General features: G+C 43.1%; 1 protein-coding gene across 2 annotated transcripts; it reads left to right on the forward strand.

Moving 5' to 3' along the window:
- Nucleotides 1–1,858: 1,858 nt before the first annotated feature.
- Nucleotides 1,859–17,048, forward strand: Garin1b (golgi associated RAB2 interactor 1B). 2 transcript variants are annotated; one of them, XM_090333259.1, is made up of 7 exons: nt 1,859–2,152; nt 3,431–3,615; nt 4,620–4,872; nt 7,875–7,996; nt 10,792–10,835; nt 14,049–14,216; nt 16,427–17,048. In XM_090333259.1, exons 1-7 carry the CDS (start codon nt 1,907–1,909, stop codon nt 16,438–16,440), a joined length of 1,032 nt encoding a protein of 343 aa, XP_090189385.1. In that variant the 5' UTR covers nt 1,859–1,906; the 3' UTR covers nt 16,441–17,048. The 2 variants fall into 2 exon arrangements, with proteins under 2 accessions (XP_090189385.1, XP_090189386.1); XM_090333260.1 differs by having other exon boundaries at nt 10,798–10,835; nt 16,427–17,047.
- Nucleotides 17,049–17,834: the final 786 nt, after the last annotated feature.

Raw genomic sequence — 17,834 nt, forward strand, 5'->3', positions numbered from 1 at the left:
AGCAAAAGAGCTCAGAAACAACTGACACACACATAGAGAAAAAGACAGACAGACAGACAAACAGACAGAGACAGAGACAGAGAAACAGAGAGAGACAGAGAGACAGAGAGACAGAGACAGAGAGATATAGGATGTGAGGGAAGCTATGGTGGAACACAGACCAAATACATCAATGGCATAATATTGAAGAGGGTGGTGAAGGAAGGAGTCAATCCAAGTAACTGAGAAATGGTGAAAACTTGAGAAAAGAGTACTTGCCTAGCACGCACAAAGCCCTGGGTTCAACTCATTCATACCACATACACGGAAAAGGCCAGAAGTGGTACTGTGGCTCAAGTGGTAGAGCACTAGCCTTGAATGTTCAAGGACAGTTCCCAGGTCCTGAGGACTAGTAAAAAAAAAAATCATGTTAGTACAGGGGCTTGAATTAAGAGTCTGGGCATTTTCACTCAAGGATAGCATGCTACCACTTAAGCTACAGATCTACTTCTGATTTTTGGTGCTTCATTGTCATAAGGGTCTCATCGACTTTCCTATCTGGACTGGCTTCTAACTTTGATCATTAGAGCTCAGCCTTCTGTAGTTGGGATTGTAGGCAGAAGTCACCAGTGCCTAGCTAAGAAAATGCTTATAGATTAAGACAGGAAACCTTTACCAGTAAGAAAAAAGTTGAAAATAAGTTTTTAAAAAATCTAATAGTTTTTTATCTTTCTGTCTTCTATCATTTAGACTTCTAGCATGAATCAATAATTTGTCCTTTTTTTTCCAGTCATGGGGCTTGAACTCAGGGCCTGAGCACTGTCCTTGGACTTTTCTTAAGGCTAGAGCTCTACCACTTGAACCACAGCACTACTTCTGACTTTTTTTTTTCTATGTATGTGGTACCAAGGGAAAAAAATCCTGTAGTGGTAACCAGTCATCCAGAGTAGAACAAAGAGCCAGCATCAGCAGTCCTACAGCTCCTTTTAGAAGCAGAAAAGGCCACTGTCCATAAGCCAGCACGTGGGAGGCCAAGTCAGTGTCCCGGGAAGCTCAAGAATCTAGATTCCAGAAAGTTTTCCTTTCTGATGTTGATAGGCTGCATTAAGAGTAAGGAAGGGTTGGGCCGAGGGCAAAGCTCAGTAGAGAACATTTCAAATAGTAAGCACAAGGCCCTGGATCCAACTTTCACCACTGTAAACAAGAAAACAACAAAAAAGCAGAGCTGTATACCAGCGGCTTGTTCCTGTAATCCCAGTGACTCAGGAGACTGAGATCTGAGGATACTGACAGAAGCCAGCCAAGGACAGACAGACTCATCTCCAATTAACCACCAAAAAAACAGAAGTGGAGGTATGGCTGTAGGAATAAAGCACCAGCTATGAACAAAACAACCCAGGAAAGCTGGAGGCCCAGAACAAGAGAACACACACACACACACACACACACACACACACACACACACACACACACCAGAGAGAGAGACAGACAGACAGACAGACAGACAGACACAGAGAGAGAGACAAAGAGAGAGAGACAGAGAGAGAGACACAGAGAGAGAGACAGAGACAGAGACAGAGAAAGACAGAGAGGAGTTGAAAGATAGGAAGGGTATTTTTTTTCTTGGCAGCAGCAGGAGCTTTGTAATTGCCATTGCTTCCTGCCTGGCTCATCCCTTTGTCAGCAAGTTCTGGATCCCAGAAAAGTGGGGCATATCAGGGCACAAATAAATCACAGCAGTGCTCTGGAGGAAGCAGGAGGCTCCTCTGCACTTCCCTTTCCTGCAGGCCTGTGGGTTTTCATGATGTCATCCATTCATCATTGTGAGCTGATTGGCCATCCCAGGGCTTGGCCAGCTGCCCAAGGCCAGAAGGGAAGAGAGAGACCCCAGGACAACTGTGCAGCAGGCCCCTGAGCATGTGCAGAAATGTTGACATCAGTTCCATCTAGAAAAACTTGGAGGAAATCGAAGACAGTAAAAGTCACAAGATCTTATCCAACCTTCTCTTCCCTCAATGCTTGGGGAGAATTCAGGGGCCTCTTGCCTGTGGATGGGGAACCAAACCCTGGAGTAGGCCTGGGTGTGGAGGAGGGACTGCTCTGCCAGATGGTTCATTCTCCAGAATTCAACCTGTTTCCTCAATCAGTGGTGTTTGAAAGCAACTTTGTTCAGGTACTCTTAGATGGCTCAAACAGCATTCCTTGATTCTTCTGCATTCCCAAACTATGACAATCACCTCCACAATTGGAGAAGAAGCTAGGGGTCTCGAATATAAGGCTTCTTGTATGGACCAGGGCGTCTACATCAGAGGAGAGTGGTCAGGCCTTTTCTGATACAAGGGGAGGGCTTGGTATTTGAACCCTCAATTTTTTCATCCTCAACCTGTCACTTGAATCCAGATGAACAAGGAGGTAGTAAAAGGAGATGGCTTTTGGGGTCAGGAACTGAAATGCTGATTGGTGGAAGAATAGGAGCAAGGGACTCAGAGAGATGTCTCTGATTCCAGTTCTTCTTGTGGGGACCTGTCATTATGCAAAAAACCTGCACACTTGGAATCAATTTTCTCTCTTCTGTTTGCTTGGGTTTTTTTCTTTTAATTTTTTAACAGTCATGTTATGTAGTCCAGACTGGCCTTAAGACTTTTTTTTTCTTGCCAGTTGTGAGGCTTGAACTCAGGCCCTGAGCGCTGTCCTTTTCTATGTATGTAATACTGAGGACTCAAACCCAGGCCTTCATGCATGCTAGGCAAGCACTCTACCATAGGCCAAACTCCCGGCCCCTGGCCTTAAGACTTTTGATCTGCCTACCTCTGCTTCCTGAGACATCATGCCCAGCTTTCCTTTTTCTCTATTTAGAAGGTTTGATTGATCTGGGGTGAAATAAAAACACGAAAACACAGCAAGCAAAGGTTCCTGGTCTAACAGGCACTGCGTATACTTTTTCAGTCAGAACTAGAATAAACTGAGCTGTGAAACTGGAAGGGGCCTTCCCACTGTGTGAAAGTGCAAGAAATAATAAATTCACTCAGAAAAACATCATGAGGATGTTTTTAAAAGTCAGGATACAATCCAGGGGAGGATTCATGGATACCACATAGATAAGGATATCCTGGCTTATCATTCTTGCAAACAGTTGATAATATTAGATGACTGGAGTTTTTAAGCCAATGTAGGCGAAAATACTTGCCAACAGCAATGATTTCTTCACCGCTGCTACAAGACACCTGGCAGTGCCTGGAGATCTTTTTGGTTGTCACAATCTGAGGGGGGGCAAGGTTGCAATCTGCATTTAGGGGATAGAAGCAGCTGCTGCTGCTAAACAATCTTCAGTGCATAGTATAACCTTCCCCACAACAATGAATTCTAACAATGCTGAGTTGAGAAATCTAGGCTAAAAGACACTGCTGCTTTTGTCCAGTACTCAGGGCTGTGTCTGGGGGTTGAATTGCAGGTCAAACGGAGAAGAAACTGGATAAAAATCTACAAATCCTCCAACACCATGGCCCTTGGGGTGACCTCTTCGGTGCCCTGTCTGCCCCTTCCCAACATCCTCCTCATGGCTAGTGTCAAATGGCATCACGGGCAAAGCCAAACATGGAATAGACCATCTACAGCCCCGAAGATCAATCTGAAGAGGTGAGCAGCTTTGATGGGAATGAGGGACAGGTGGGTGGTTAGAGGGTAGAGCCAAAGTGGAGTCTGCTTGTGGCAGTGGGGGTGGGGTGAGGAGGAAGGGAAGAAAACATGCATAGCCAGTGGTGGGGACACCAATTATATTTGAGGAGTCTGTGTAAACGCAGACATGTGAAGACATTCCCTAAGACTCAGATTCGAGACATATGGAGTATGGCCCTGGAATCTGCCATTTCTACCCTGTCATGATTCTCCTGCTGGCCCTCCTTGTGTCCGGCTTGAGAGACACAGCCTAGGGGTTAAGGTGTTAAAACTGTGGGATTTTGCCATTTCTTCTTGTTATATTTTATTATAAATATCTTTTTTTTGTCAATCCTGGGCTTGAGCTCAGGGCTTGAGCACTGTCCTTGGACTTTCTCAAGGCTAGCCCTCTACCACTTGAGCCTCAGTGCTATTTCCGGCTTTTTGCTATGTATGTGGGGTACCGAGGAATTGAACCCGGGTCTTTGTGCATTCTAGGCAAGCACTCTACCACTAGGCCAAACTCCCGGCCCCTATTATAAATATCTTTAAGTGGCTGTACCAATGGGTTATCATTCAGCCTGTCAGTTTATAAGGACAAATCTTGATTAAAACCTCTTGGGTTTTGTAATTTCCTTCGGGATAGCACAAAGGCTCATATGTCCAACACATCCTCCATTAACTTTAATGCCTCCATAATTCTATCTAAAGAAAATTTTAAGGAGCTGGCTTTCAATTTAGTAATTGTCTATTGGGTCTGTTGGTTTACCAAAGATGCACCAGAGAGGTGGGCCAGTGAGGGTTTTCCTGGACTTCTAGGAATGTCTAGAGATTCCAGATATGATCAGCATGTTGTTTAATAAGACTATAAACATCAAGGAGGTCTTTTTAGGTCTTCTGGCCTTAAGGAAACACCTTCATTTTAATGAAGATAGAGTTGCATCTGAAGCAATGGGGTTGTCAAAATGTCCTTCCGGTGCCTTTAGGATTCTCCCATTGAAGTTTGTGGAGCTGCGGGTCTGTGACCGCCTTCAACGTGTCCTGCGATTAAGGACAGTCACAGAGAAGATCTACTATTTAAAGCTCCACCCAGACCATCCTGATACTGTCTTCCGTTTCTGGATCCGACTGGTTCAAATTCTGCATAAGGGCCTGTCTATTACCACCAAAGACCCTAGCATCCTTGTCACTCACTGCTTGGTACCTAAGAACTGCTGTAGTCCATCTGGAGACTCTAAGGTAATGTAGCACCATTGCCAGCCTTCTGCTATGGAAGAGATGAAAGGATCACCTTAGACCATCTCCTAGCAAAGCAGCCTGGAAAGCCTTTATTGAATAACATTTGTAGCCATAAAAGTTACTCTGTGGGGCCGGGAGTTTGGCCTAGTGGTAGAGTGCTTGCCCAGCATGCATAAAGACCCAGGTTCGATTCCTCAGTACCACATACATAGAAAAAGCCAGAAGTGGTACTGTGGCTCAAGTAGTAGAGCTCTAGCCTTGAGAAAACCCAAGGACAGTGCTCGGGCCCTGAGCTCAAGCCCAGGACTGGCAAAAAAAAAAAAAGTTACTCTGTGTATGTAGACAGTATATACTTATGCAACCATCAACCATCATCACATCCCAGTTTTAGTCAGTGTCACCAAGAAAACTTCCCTCTTGTTCCTCTGTAGTCATTCCTTATTTCTATTCCTAGCCTTAGGCAACCACTGATCTGTTTTTCTCTCTGCAAAGTCAACTTACTTAGATATTTCATGTAAATTGAATCTGTTTCTGGCTTTTCACCCAGTACAAATTCATCAATTTAATGGCATGAAACCAAATCTGGGACAGAGTCATAAACTGCCAGTAGGTCATTCCTTTTCGTTGCAGAGTAGTAGCCCATTATATAGACATACCACATTTTGTTTTTCCATTCACTAGCTGATAGACTGTGATGAACATTGCTGATGTGAACATGGGTGTGCAAGCTGTTGAACAGACATGCTTTCATTGGTCATAGTTAGATGCCATTTTGGGGTGGACATATAGAAAGTGCATATTTAACTTTTAAAGAAACTGGCAAACTATTCTCCAAAGTAGTCATTTTTGCATAGCAAAAGAGTTTCAGTTTCTTCCTATCCTCACCACCATTGATGCTATCTTTTTTTTAATCTTTTTTTTATTAAAACAGTGATGCTATCTTTTTAAATTACAATCATTCTAGCAAATGTGTATGTGGTCATCATTTGGTAATGATTTGTTATGTTAAGCAACTTTTCAAAGGCTTTTCAGTTATTCATAAGTTGTCTTTGGTGAAATGTCTAGTTAAATTGTTTGCTCATTTTAAAACTAGGTTTTCCCTTTCATAGAGTTCTAAGAGTTCTATGAATATTCTGGACATATGCCCTTTATTAGATATGTGATCTGCAAATGTTTCCTCCCAGTCTGTCTGTAAATAATCTTCTTTCTCTTTCTTCTTCCTCCTTCTTCCTCTTCCTACTCTCTCCATGTTCCCTCAACCGCCCCCCTCAATTTTCTGTGCTGAAACTGAGGCTTGAACTCAAGCCCTGAGTGGGCACTGTCTGTCCCTGACCTGTTTCACTCCAAGTTGGAGCTTTCCCACTTGAGCCATAGTCCCACTTCTGGTTTTTTGATGGAGGAATTTGTTATAAGTCTCACAGACTTTCCTGCTGGGCTGGCTTCAAACTGTGATTCACAGATTTCAGCCTCCTTGAGTAGTTATAATTGCAGGCATGTACAACTAGTACTAGACTTGACATTGGATTTTGTTAAATGCTTTTCTGCAGCTCTGAAGATGATCATGTGATTATCCTTTATCTCATTGATATAGTATTTTATATTAATTGATTTATTTGGTATTAAATGAATCTTATGATCCTATAATAAATTCTACATGCATGCTCATGACATATATAATTTTTGTATGTTATAGATTCAGTCTGCTAGCATTTTGTTAAGGATTTCTGCATTATGTGTATAGCTTTCTTGTGATGTGTGGATAAAACTCTGTCTTTGGGCTGGGAGTTTTTGCTCTAGTGGTAGAGTGCCTGCCTAGTATGCACAAAGACCTGGGTTCGATTCCTCAGTATCACATACATAGTAAAGCTGGAAGTGGTGCTGTGGCTCAAGTGGTAGAGCGCTAGCCTTGAGGAAAAAGTCCAAGGACAGTGCACAGACCCTGAGTTCAAGCTCCAGGACTGGAAAAAGAAAGAAAGAAAGAAAGAAAGAAAGAAAGAAAGAAAGAAAGAAAGAAAGAAAGAAAGAAAGAAAGAGAAAGAAAGAAAGAAAAAAAAAACCCAACAAACTCTATCTTTGGCATCCAGTTAATATTAGCCTCATGAGTCAGTCAGGAAGTAGCCTTTTCCCCTCTATTTTCTGACAGAGATGATAAATTTCATTATTGCTTTAAATATTTGACAGATTTCGGAAATGAAGCCACTTAGGGCTTTTGTCCCCAGGCTTTTGAGCATGACAAATATAAATCCAGTTTGAGCCACAATATAAATTTTGTAAGGGCAGAGATTTTTTTTTATCTCTCTCCTCCACTGCTTCACTGCTCTCTACTGCCTAGCACAGAGCATTCAATAAACAGTGAATGGATGAATGAATGAGTGAGTGAATGAATACTGGCAGACTATACGATCGGAGCACCTCTGAGACAAAAGGAAATAAATTAATTTTATAGAGTTGTAAAACAAAATTTTTCTCAAAGAAAATGATTTTTTCAATGTTCATTCAGTTCTTATACAGAATTTCCTTGCATTTTAATATAAAACCAAGTAGTACAAACTATTAAAGTATACATCACCCAACCATTCAATAAACCAATCTACTAAATTATGTTTTTTTTTTTTTTTTTTTTTTTGCCAGTCCTGGGCTTGAGCTCAGTGCCTGAGCACTGTCCTTGGACTTCCTCAAGGCTAGAGCTCTACCACTTGAGCCTGAGCACCACTTCCGGCTTTTTTCTTTGTATGTGGTACCGAGGAATCGAACCCGGGTCTTCATGCATGCTAGGCAAGCACTTTAACCACTAGGCCAAACTCCCGGCCCTAAATTATGTTTTTAGAGCACCAAAAGCTACTTATATCAATACATGAGATATAGTCTCAGAATTGTCTCTATGGGCAGCTGGAGTGGTGGGCCAAAGTTTAAATTCCAGCACTGCAAAGTCTGGGTTATGACAGTGGGAAAATGCAGAGATCCTGGGGCCTTAACCACTTGTTTGTTTATTCTCTATATAGTTAGTTCGGAAGAAGCCCAAAGCCTCCCAGCCCAGTGAAAGCCTCATGCAGCTGATGGCCAAGGCGGAGAGTGAAGCCCTCTCCCAGATCTTTGCTGACTTGCACCAGCAGAACCAGTACAGGTACAGGACTTAAATCAAGTGGAGTCTGAGGTGGAAGGTTCAGGAGTTTAAGATCAGCCTGGGCTACATAGTAGCAAAGCTCTCCCCATGCCCTCCCCCTACCCCCACCCCAAATGAGGCCAGTCTGTGACATCCCTTTTTACAGCACAGTTAGTCTGATGATGAGAGTCTTGGTTGGGGAGCACAGGGAGAGAACAGGATATCCTGCCACACACAGTTCCATCTTTATCCTTACCTCAGGCAGCACTCCCCTTGGCTTTAGTCCCTTTTTCCACACAGCATAAAAAGGCTTGAGCTCTAGCCTGGGCACTGTCCCTGAGATGCTTTTGCTCAAGGCAAGCACTCTATACTTGAGCCAGTGCACCACTTCCAGCTTTTTTTGAGTAATTTATTGGAGATAACTGTTTCATGGAGTTTCCTACATGGGCTATCTTCAAACTGCAATCCTCAGATCTCAGCTTCTTGAGTAGCTAGGATTACAGGTGTGAGTCATTGACACCTGGCTCAATTCCCTCCTTTTTAAAAGGCTGGAGAGACTGTACATTTCCCAAGGCTAAGCAAATAGCCAAATAGCCACATAGCATCAAGGGCAAGAGAAAATCAAGGCTTTAGTTCACAGGGGTTTTTTTGGGGGGGGGATTTTTTATTTTCCTTCTAAGAATTTTGTGTATGTATGTGCTGGTCTTGGGCTTGAACTGAGGGTATCAGTGCTGTTATTTTTTAATTCAGTTATAGTTCTATAGAGAAATAACCAAAATGTTGTTTTGAACCCTGCCTACCAAATGGGTTCACTTATCTATTTGCTTAGCTTCTTCACAAGCACTTTTGTGCTTGTTTTCTAAAGATATAATCTGTTCTGGAAAGCGCCATGGCAAAGGCTTATCTTCTACATGCCTGAGGAGGAAAAAAAATCCCTGTATGTACAGAATACTTAGTGCCAAGTCTAAAACCTGTTTGTATAAGAGGTACAGGAACTGAGGGGCCGGGAGTTTGGCCTAGTGGTTAAAGTGCTTGCCTAGCATGCATGAAGACCCGGGTTCGATTCCTCGGTACCACATATAGAAAAAAGCCGGAAGTGGTGCTGAGGCTCAAGTGGTAGAGCTCTAGCCTTGAGAAAGTCCAAGGACAGTGCTCAGGCCCTGAGCTCAAGCCCAGGACTGGCAAAAAAAAAAAAAAAGAGATACAGGAACTGAGAAGACTTAGACTAGAGGGTACCACAATCAGAAGTGGATAAAGTAGATGCCATTTGTTTAAGGGCCCAAGTCCCTTCTCCAACTGTGGCCTTGAGTATTCTGCTTAACTTTTCTGGGTTTTAGTTTCTAGATTCATAATATAGAAATATTATCTGTGCCAATTTCATCTAGATATTGGTTGGGTACAATGAGCTTGCAAATTTCCAGGACTTAATGTAGTTAGCATGTTCCTTAACAAATTTAGAAGCAAATATAACTAAACCATCACTAAATATTGAATTGCATTATAACTATGACTTGGGTTGCGAGTAGACAAATAGTAACATAAGAAAAGGACACTGGGCACCAGTGATTCATGCCTGTAATCCTAGGTACTCAGAAGGCTGAGATCTGAGGATCTCACTTTAAAGCCTCTCCCAGACAGAAAAATGAGACTCTTATCTTCAATTAACCACCAAAAATCTGGAAGGTTTACAGACATGAGCCACTGGCGCCCAGCAAAACCACTGAGTTTTAAATTACTAGGAGACATTTTAGTAATTTGGTCAACATCTCACTGACCACAGTTAACTCTGATGGCCATAGCCAGGGCAAAGGAAGTTTGGAAATTTATTCTCCTTTAGACACCTGCCCACTGAAAGTAAGTTCCTCCCAAGGAAGAAGGGAAAGGGGGTGACTGGAGGTCTATTGATAGTGCCATCTCTAGTAGGCACTGATGGCCTTAATATGGCTGGAAGGTCAGAGGAACCCGTAGGAAAAACAGCTGATAGGCAGATAAAGGATGGAGAAGAGTCAGGCAGATTGAGGGAACAAACTTGTGCAAAGCTGAGGCCCCACCTAAAGAAAGAAGTTTGGTGACTTTAGAGAAATGGAGAAAGACCAAGGAGGAAAGAGCAGGTGGTAGTAGAAGAGACTATGAAGTGAGCAGGGGCTGGCTAGGCAGGGCCTGGAAAGCCACGCAGAGGGATTTAGACATACAGTGGAGTGGGAGCCTTAGCAGCATTTTAAACAGAGAGGTGATGCAATTTACATTTTGAAAAGGTCACTCTAGCTACTGCAGTGACAGCAGAGACTGAGATGCACCAGCTAGGAACCTAGATTGGGCAAACTAGTTCTGTACTGGCATATGCAAAATCAGTCAGAGGTAAGAGGGGGTCACTGTTAACTTGGTAATTGTACTCTTCCTTCTCTTAAGTTATCAGAAGGCATCTCTGAGTGATGAGTTTTCTCATCATTCAGGCAGGTTCCAGTCTGGCTCTAGTTATTATCAATTTTTGCCTAGTAGCAATAATACATGACTTAACAATAACTAAAATACATAGTTGAGATGCAGGATCCACATCCTTCCTCCTCAGCAAAATTAGCAGCATGGGCTCTGCTCCCTGGTTTTCTCCATTCCTTTTTACTTCTGGAAATTGAATATGCATTGTACCCACCCAATATAGCCACAGCTGGCCCTTTTCATATTTATAGCTAGCTGTCTCTAAAGCTATTGCATCAGGCAGGAAAAAGCAAACTAGGATTAAGGCTTGAAATAGGAGTGTCATGTTTCATTCCTTTAACTTTTGATCTTCATTTCCTTGATCCCTGAAATGATTGGAGTTCTAGGAGCAGCAAAAAGACAGAAAACAACAAGAGCAGCTCAGGTAAGATGGGGGATACAGGCACCATGCCTGAGAGCTTTTCTCTGCCAGGGGCAGGACGTAGATTCCCAGCAGCTCCCCTCCTGACCTCCCAGGAGCTGTCAGGAGCACTGTCATTCTGTGGCATAGCTGGAACCCCTTTGAATTCTTTCATGACCACAGCCAATCTGATACCACATCCTATATATTTGTTTCCTTGAGATTTGTTTTGTTTTTGCTTCCCCCCACCCCTCCCTGTCCTGGTCATAGGCCTAAACCATGGGAGCCTCACTGAAATGTTTTTATATTCTTTATTTCAACTTCCCAGACATAACTCGAGCCCAGCTTTTCTTATCTAAAGCCTACAGTATCCATTTGTTTATTCATTTGTTGGTTCATTCAAGTCATGGACCAAGGGACTTTGTAAGTGCCAATCACTGTGCAGGTTTTAGGGCAACCATGTAGAAAGATGCTGTGCCCCTTCAAAGGAATTATGTGGTAGAGTCACAGGGGCAAATACCAAAATGATAACAAACAACCTTTCCTACTAAAACATTTAAAGCTCATGATCAGGGCAGCAAAGACACACAAAGAATGCTGGCTCAGGATGCTGGGTGTCTGAGCAGTCACAGAGGGTGATGTTTACATGAGCTGGCTGAACAGATCCAGCCATCTGTCTGATAGAGCATCACATATTCCAGAATTAGCAGCTGGTTCTCTGTACTCAGGTTTTAGTCTCCCACAAATCCGCTGAGCCTGGCATGCATAATCCTGGGAAACTTCCCCATCATTCCCCTCTCACCAGATTACTCCTCTCCTGACTCATCATCTTCAACCCTAACCTGCTCCCTGAGCTTCCTGGTACCTCATCCCTGACCACTACCTTCTCCCAAGCTCCACTCTAAATCCTCCTGCCCACCCAGACTTACCCTATTCCTCGTGGTAATCTAGTTCATTCTCTACTACTTTTATAGACTTAAAGCTTACATCTGTAGCTTGGACTCAATCCTATGCCTCTGAATTATCCATAGAAGCAAGGTCAGGGCTGGGGGGGACACAATGGAAGTTCAAAAAATATCAATATACCAGACCACTCAGATCAGATTGGCTAAAACACCAGCCAGAACATCATATTTAGGCATTTCGAAGTTATACATCCCAAAACATCATTCAAACCAGGACTTACAAACACACATATCTGCAAATGCTATAAAGAGATATATGCCTGGAAAGGGCGCAGATATATAAAAATGATTACAACTGTGCCCTAAACTCTATAACAATTAAAATAAATTTTGGCAGCTGACCTTTAGTTTTAGCACTAAGGAAGGCAATAAGGAGTAGAGGGAACAGTGGTAACAAAATTAGTGGTTCCTGTTAAAGCTTCCATAAATTGCTGTGGTTTTGGAATATACACAGGTTTGGGATATCAGATACCTTGATTTTTAGAAAGGAACTAAAAATCAGAGTTTTTAAGTAGTACATGCCTCTGTCCCAATAAATAAAATGAATCACAGAATAATCTAAAACTTAGGGCTCAAAGTATGGCCTTAGTGGTAGTATGCTTGCCTACCATGTACAAAGCCTTCCTTGGTACCACTTCATTTCCTTGTTACCACATACACAGAAAAAGCCAAAAGTGGTGCTTTGGCTCAAGTGGTAGAGTGCCTTGAGAAAGGCCACAGACAGTGCCTAAACCATGAGTTCAAGCCTCAGGACTGGCAAAACAAAACAAACCAAAACAAAAGAATAGTCTAAAACTCAGTGTGCAAACAAGATGTAATAGAGACCAAATTCAGCCTAGAGGTTATCACCCTGCTCATAACCCTGATCCTGAGCAGAGTGTGAGCAGAGCCACACTTACAGACAGACTGCTGCTTGTGTTCCATTACCCATTGCGCATTTTTTGTGTTTATACATATATTCAAACATACTCAATGTACATACCCAAAATGCATGCCATGAGGTTAGAGTTGAGGAAAAGAAATAGAAAATACTCTGGATTTCTGAAACTGAGGAAAACAGCTAGAATTTCAGGATAGCTGGCATTGTGGAAACAGCTATGTCTAAGATGTCTTCTGGGCTTCAAACTTGAGCCAAAGTCTCCAGCCCTTTTTGCTTTAGGTAATTTCAGGTAGGAAGCTGTTTACCAGCCTCTGATCACAATTCTCTTATTTATAGGCCCCTTGTTAGCTGGGATCACAGGTGTACACCACCATGCCCATCTTAGTTTTGTTATTTTGTTGCTGAAATTGTGTCTTGCTTTTTACCTTGGCTGGCCTTGGGCCAAAACTTCCTGATTTCTGCCTTCCCAATAGTTATGATTATAGACATAAGCCACCATGACCAGTCAAATCCTCCTATGTTCAGTTAGCCAGCAAACAGGCTGGAAATGCATGTGTGGCTCAAGTGGTAGAGTGTCAGCTTTGAGTAAAAGAACCAAGCAAGAGCACAGGTTCTGAGTTCAAGACCCAGTACTAGCATTAAAAAAAATGAAACGTAGATTCCAATTAATTAGGCCTGAGAAGTGTTGCTTGAGACAGTGAACTTCTAACATGCTCTCAGGTTATGCCAAGCTTTCAGCTATATTTTGAATTGCCAGGGCTAAGAGGAGAACAACAGGCTCTGGTTTGGATCTTCTGAGTTCAAATCCATTGTCAGTTCTGCTAATCAACTCTACTGGGAAAGTTTATTCAGTGAAACTGCCCCAACCATGGTGGTTCTCTGCTTTTGCTAGGGCTGCCTTGTTCATATGATGTAATGGTAAGAACACGGCCATTGACTTTGAATATTGACTCTGCTTCCTCATAATGTTTACCATTGGTAAGTCAAGCAACCTCTCTAAGCATCAGAAATCACCACACATGGGGACTGCTGCCTTCACAGAGATGTCATGAGGAAAAGAGAGCAGAATGTGCCTCATGCTTGTAATTCTAGCTACTCAAGAGACTGAGGGCTAAGGATCACAGTTCAAAGCTGGCCATGCAGGTAAGTCCAGGAGACTCTTAGCCAAAAGAAGCTAGAAGTGGAGGTGTAGCTCAAGTAGTAGAGTGCTAGCCATGAGTGAAAAAAACTAAGAAACAACACCCAGGGTCTGAGTTCAAGCCTCAGTACTGGCACGCACACACACATATGTATTTTTTCCAGAACAGCCAGAAAAGCACCCTTTGCCTGTTGGTGCTACAAGTGTCATGTGAACCAGAATGTAAAAACAAAAATGTCTTTTTTCTTGACTAGAAAGCGACAATCCCTGTGAAGACTGCATTCCTTGTACCCGGGACCTCAGTTGGAGGGACTCTTTCACTTTTGGAGAGTGGGAAAGAGAAAACCCTTCTGGACTACAGCCCCTCTCGCTCCTTAGCACTTTGGCTGCCTGCACCGGGCCACAGCTGGCCCCTCTCATAGGTAAGGCAACAGGATTGATCTGGGCACTACCATGGGACAACCTCAGGGCTAGTATCAGATCCTGAGGTCCTGAGGGTGATTCCAGAATGTCATGGGCTGGAGAAGGGAGTCCTGGCCACAATGACCTCAACCTTCTTTTTTCCTGTTCTCTACCCCCTTCTCTCCCTCTCCCTCCTCCTCTCACCTTCATTGGTGCAGAGTGAACCCCTGCAATTGGTACCTCCAGAGCGCCCAGAGTTTCTGCTAGTGGCTCTAAAGGAACCGGCACTACTAGAATGAAGCGCTTGCAGCAAGAGCTCTTTCTTTTCTTGCTGTGTGAAGGCATAAGGGCTTCCTCTGGGGCACTTCTGTGGGTTCTTCTCCCTCCCTAGAACTCTTGATAGCTTTCTTTCTGAGAGGTTGGAGGTGCAAAGAGGAAAAAGCTAAACTACAGGGCCAAGTGAAGCTAAATTTTCTCTAGGGCTGCAGCCTATCTCTTATTTATTCAACAAGTTTTCATGAAGCATTTCCTACATTTATATCTGACAGAGTCCCTATGCTGGTGGGGTAATTGAAATACCTGTTGTTATTGTGCCAGTACTAGGGCTTGAACTCAGGGCCTAGAGCTCTTGCTCAGCTTTTGTGTTCAAGGCTGGTGCTTGTGTTATACTTCCACTTCCAGGTTTTGATTGTTAATTGGAGATAAATGTCTCTTTGGATTTGTCTGTCCAGACTGGCTTTGAAGTATGATACTCAAATCTCAGCCTCCTGAGTAGCTAGGATCATAGCTGTGAACCAACAGCACCAAGCAAGTTTCCTTCTCCCCCTTCTCTCCCTCTCCGATCCCCCATTCTCTTCCTCCTCCTCTTTACTTCCTTCTCCTTCTACTTCTTTTGTCTGCATTGGTATTTGAACTCAGATTGGTTTTCTTAATGCTTGGCTGGAGCTTTACCAATTCAGACGTGCCTCCAGTCCTACTTTTTTTTTTGCCAGTCCTGGGCTTGGGCTCAGGGCCTGAGCACTGTCCCTGGGTTCTCTCAAGGCTAGGGCTCTACCACTTGAGCCACAGCACCACTTCTGGCTTTTTGCTATGTATATGGTACCGAGGAATCAAACCCGGGTCTTTGTGCATGCTAGGCAAACACTCTACCACTAGGCCAAACTTCCAGCCCTCCAGTCCTACTTTTTGATAGTTATTTTGGAGATGGACTCCCAAGGAATTTTCTGCCTGGGATGGCAGAAAATTGTACTGAGATCTGGATCTAAGCCTCCTGAGTAGCTGAAATTATAGTCATGAGCCAACAGTGCCTGGCTAATTTATGTTTTCTAAAGTAAACTATTCTGAATGAGCTTCTCTTTAAGAGACCAGCATTAAAAATTAACAGTTTAAACAATTAAAATAAGTGGTGTTCCCTCCATCTGCAGTTTTAATTTTTAAAATTTCAATTACCTTCAGTCAATTGCAATTCAAAAATATTAGATAAAGGCTATGTATAAGTGGCTCATACCTGTAATCCTAGCTATTCAGGAAGCTGAGATCTGAGGATCATGGTTCAAAACCAGCCTAAGCAAGAAAGTCTGTATGACTACAATTAACCATTGTAAAGCTGGAAGCTCAGCTGTGGCTCAAGTGGTAGAGCATCAGCTTGAGTTAAAAAAAAAAAAAGCTAAGTGACAGTGCTCAGACTTGAGTTCAAGCCTCAAGTACTTGCACTTGAAAAATCGACATTTGTGGGGATCATGGGCATGGCCTAGTGAGTGGTAGAGTGTGTGTCTAGCATTCATGAAGCCCTGGGTTCAATTCCTCGGTACCACATACACAGAAAAAACAGTAAGTGATGCTGTGGTTCAAGTGGTAGAGCGCTAGCCTTAAGGAAAGCCCCATGACAGTGTTCAGGCCGAGTTCAAGCTCTAGGACTGGCAAAAAAACAAAAACAAAAACACAACTACATTTGAGAGAAATCACATTCATATAGCTTCTACTTATAATTATCCATCTAATTATTGCTATTCATTTCTTACCATGCCTAATTTGTAAACTTTATCATAGATATGTGTGTGTAGGAGGAAAAACATTATCTATAGGGTTTGGTGCTAAGGTTTCCGGCACTCCCTTGCTCTAGGAATAAACCCACAGAGATAAGGGAAGGCTACTGTATCTCTGAGCCCACAGAAGAGCTCCCCAAGTAATGTGTATACTACTGAACCTCCTCTTCTCTCCTGTCTCACAGGAAATTTTATATGATCTACTCTCTCACACTGGGGAGTGTTATGCAGCTCTCACCATACGGCTCTGCAACTGTCAGCTGGGTGGGGGGTACTCTTTCTGGACTGTGGGGAGAAAGCTAAAGTCATGATTGCACGCTGACAGCAGAGCCTTTCCTCACTCCAGCTGTGCCTCCCTCCACACCCTCCCCACTTCACATGAGCACAGCCCATCTCCATCCACTGACCAAGCAGGCACAGGAAGAAGGGCACACTCGCAGAATGGCTGGAACCAAAGAGAGAAAAGAAATATAAGGAAAGCAAACCCTCTCCAGGGGAGAGGCGGATGAGAGCAAAATAGAGATGATGAGGAAGGTGACAGGAGGAAGTCTGAGAAGAAGACAGACACAAAGAGAAATGAAAACAGAAGGAAACAGAAGAGATGTAGGAGGAGTGCTAAAGAGGACCAGACAAGATACCTATCACTGAGAGATGCCTCATCAAGCTTCTATTTATCTAATTTAAAACTTGAAAGTAAAGCCATAAACAAAAAAAAAAAAGAAAAAAGAAAAGAAAAGAAAAAAGTGTCATTTCCTCTCTGCTCAGAGCCCCCTGGAACAAGCATGAGGGGATTATCCTTTATTTGCTTCTTTTGCCAGCTTTTCCCTTTCCTTAATTTGTTATTTATTTTTGTGCCAGTCCTGGGACTTGAACTAAGGGCCTGGGCACTTTCCCTTAGCTTTTTCACTCAAGGCTGGTGCTCTACCACATTAGCCACAGATACACTTCTGGTTTTGGTGGTTAATTGGAGGTGAGTGTCTCATCAAATTTCCTTTCCAGTCTGGCTTTGACTGTAATCCTCAGATCTCAGCCACCTGAGTGGCTAGGATTACAGGCATCGACCAACAGTGTTGAGCTGTCCCTTCTTCTGCTTTAAGCTTAATACTTAGTCTTTTTTGCCCAGCTCTGTTGTTCAGACTGGGGTTTGAGCTGAGGAGTCCTGATTCATACAGGAGGTTCTAAGACGGTGTGTGTTTCATGTCAAGCTTGCCAAACTCAGTCTTATGAACACTAGTACAATTTCTTTTGCATGTGACTCCCTTTGAAATGTTGACATAACTAGTTAATGTGTTATTAAACTAATGCCTTCAGAGAATGGATATGCAGGCTCAAAAATACAAGTAGCAGCTTGGAGTCTTGCTTAGGGGTAGAGTGGTTGCCTAGCCCACATGAAGCCCTGTGTTCGATTCCTTGGTTACCACATACCCAGAAAAAGCTGGACGTGGTGCTGCAGCCCAAGTGGTAGAGCACCATCCTTGAGAAAGCTCAAGGACAGTGCACATTACCTGAGTTCAAGCCCCAGGGCTGAAAAAAAATACAAGTACATAGAAGATCACAAGTTTTACATGGAAAAGTTTATTAAACAGTATCTGC

The sequence above is a fragment of the Megascapheus bottae genome, chromosome 5 (genome assembly GCF_031878675.1).
Source record: "Megascapheus bottae isolate mThoBot1 chromosome 5, mThoBot2.hap1, whole genome shotgun sequence".
NCBI classification, from domain to species: domain Eukaryota; kingdom Metazoa; phylum Chordata; class Mammalia; order Rodentia; family Geomyidae; genus Megascapheus; species Megascapheus bottae.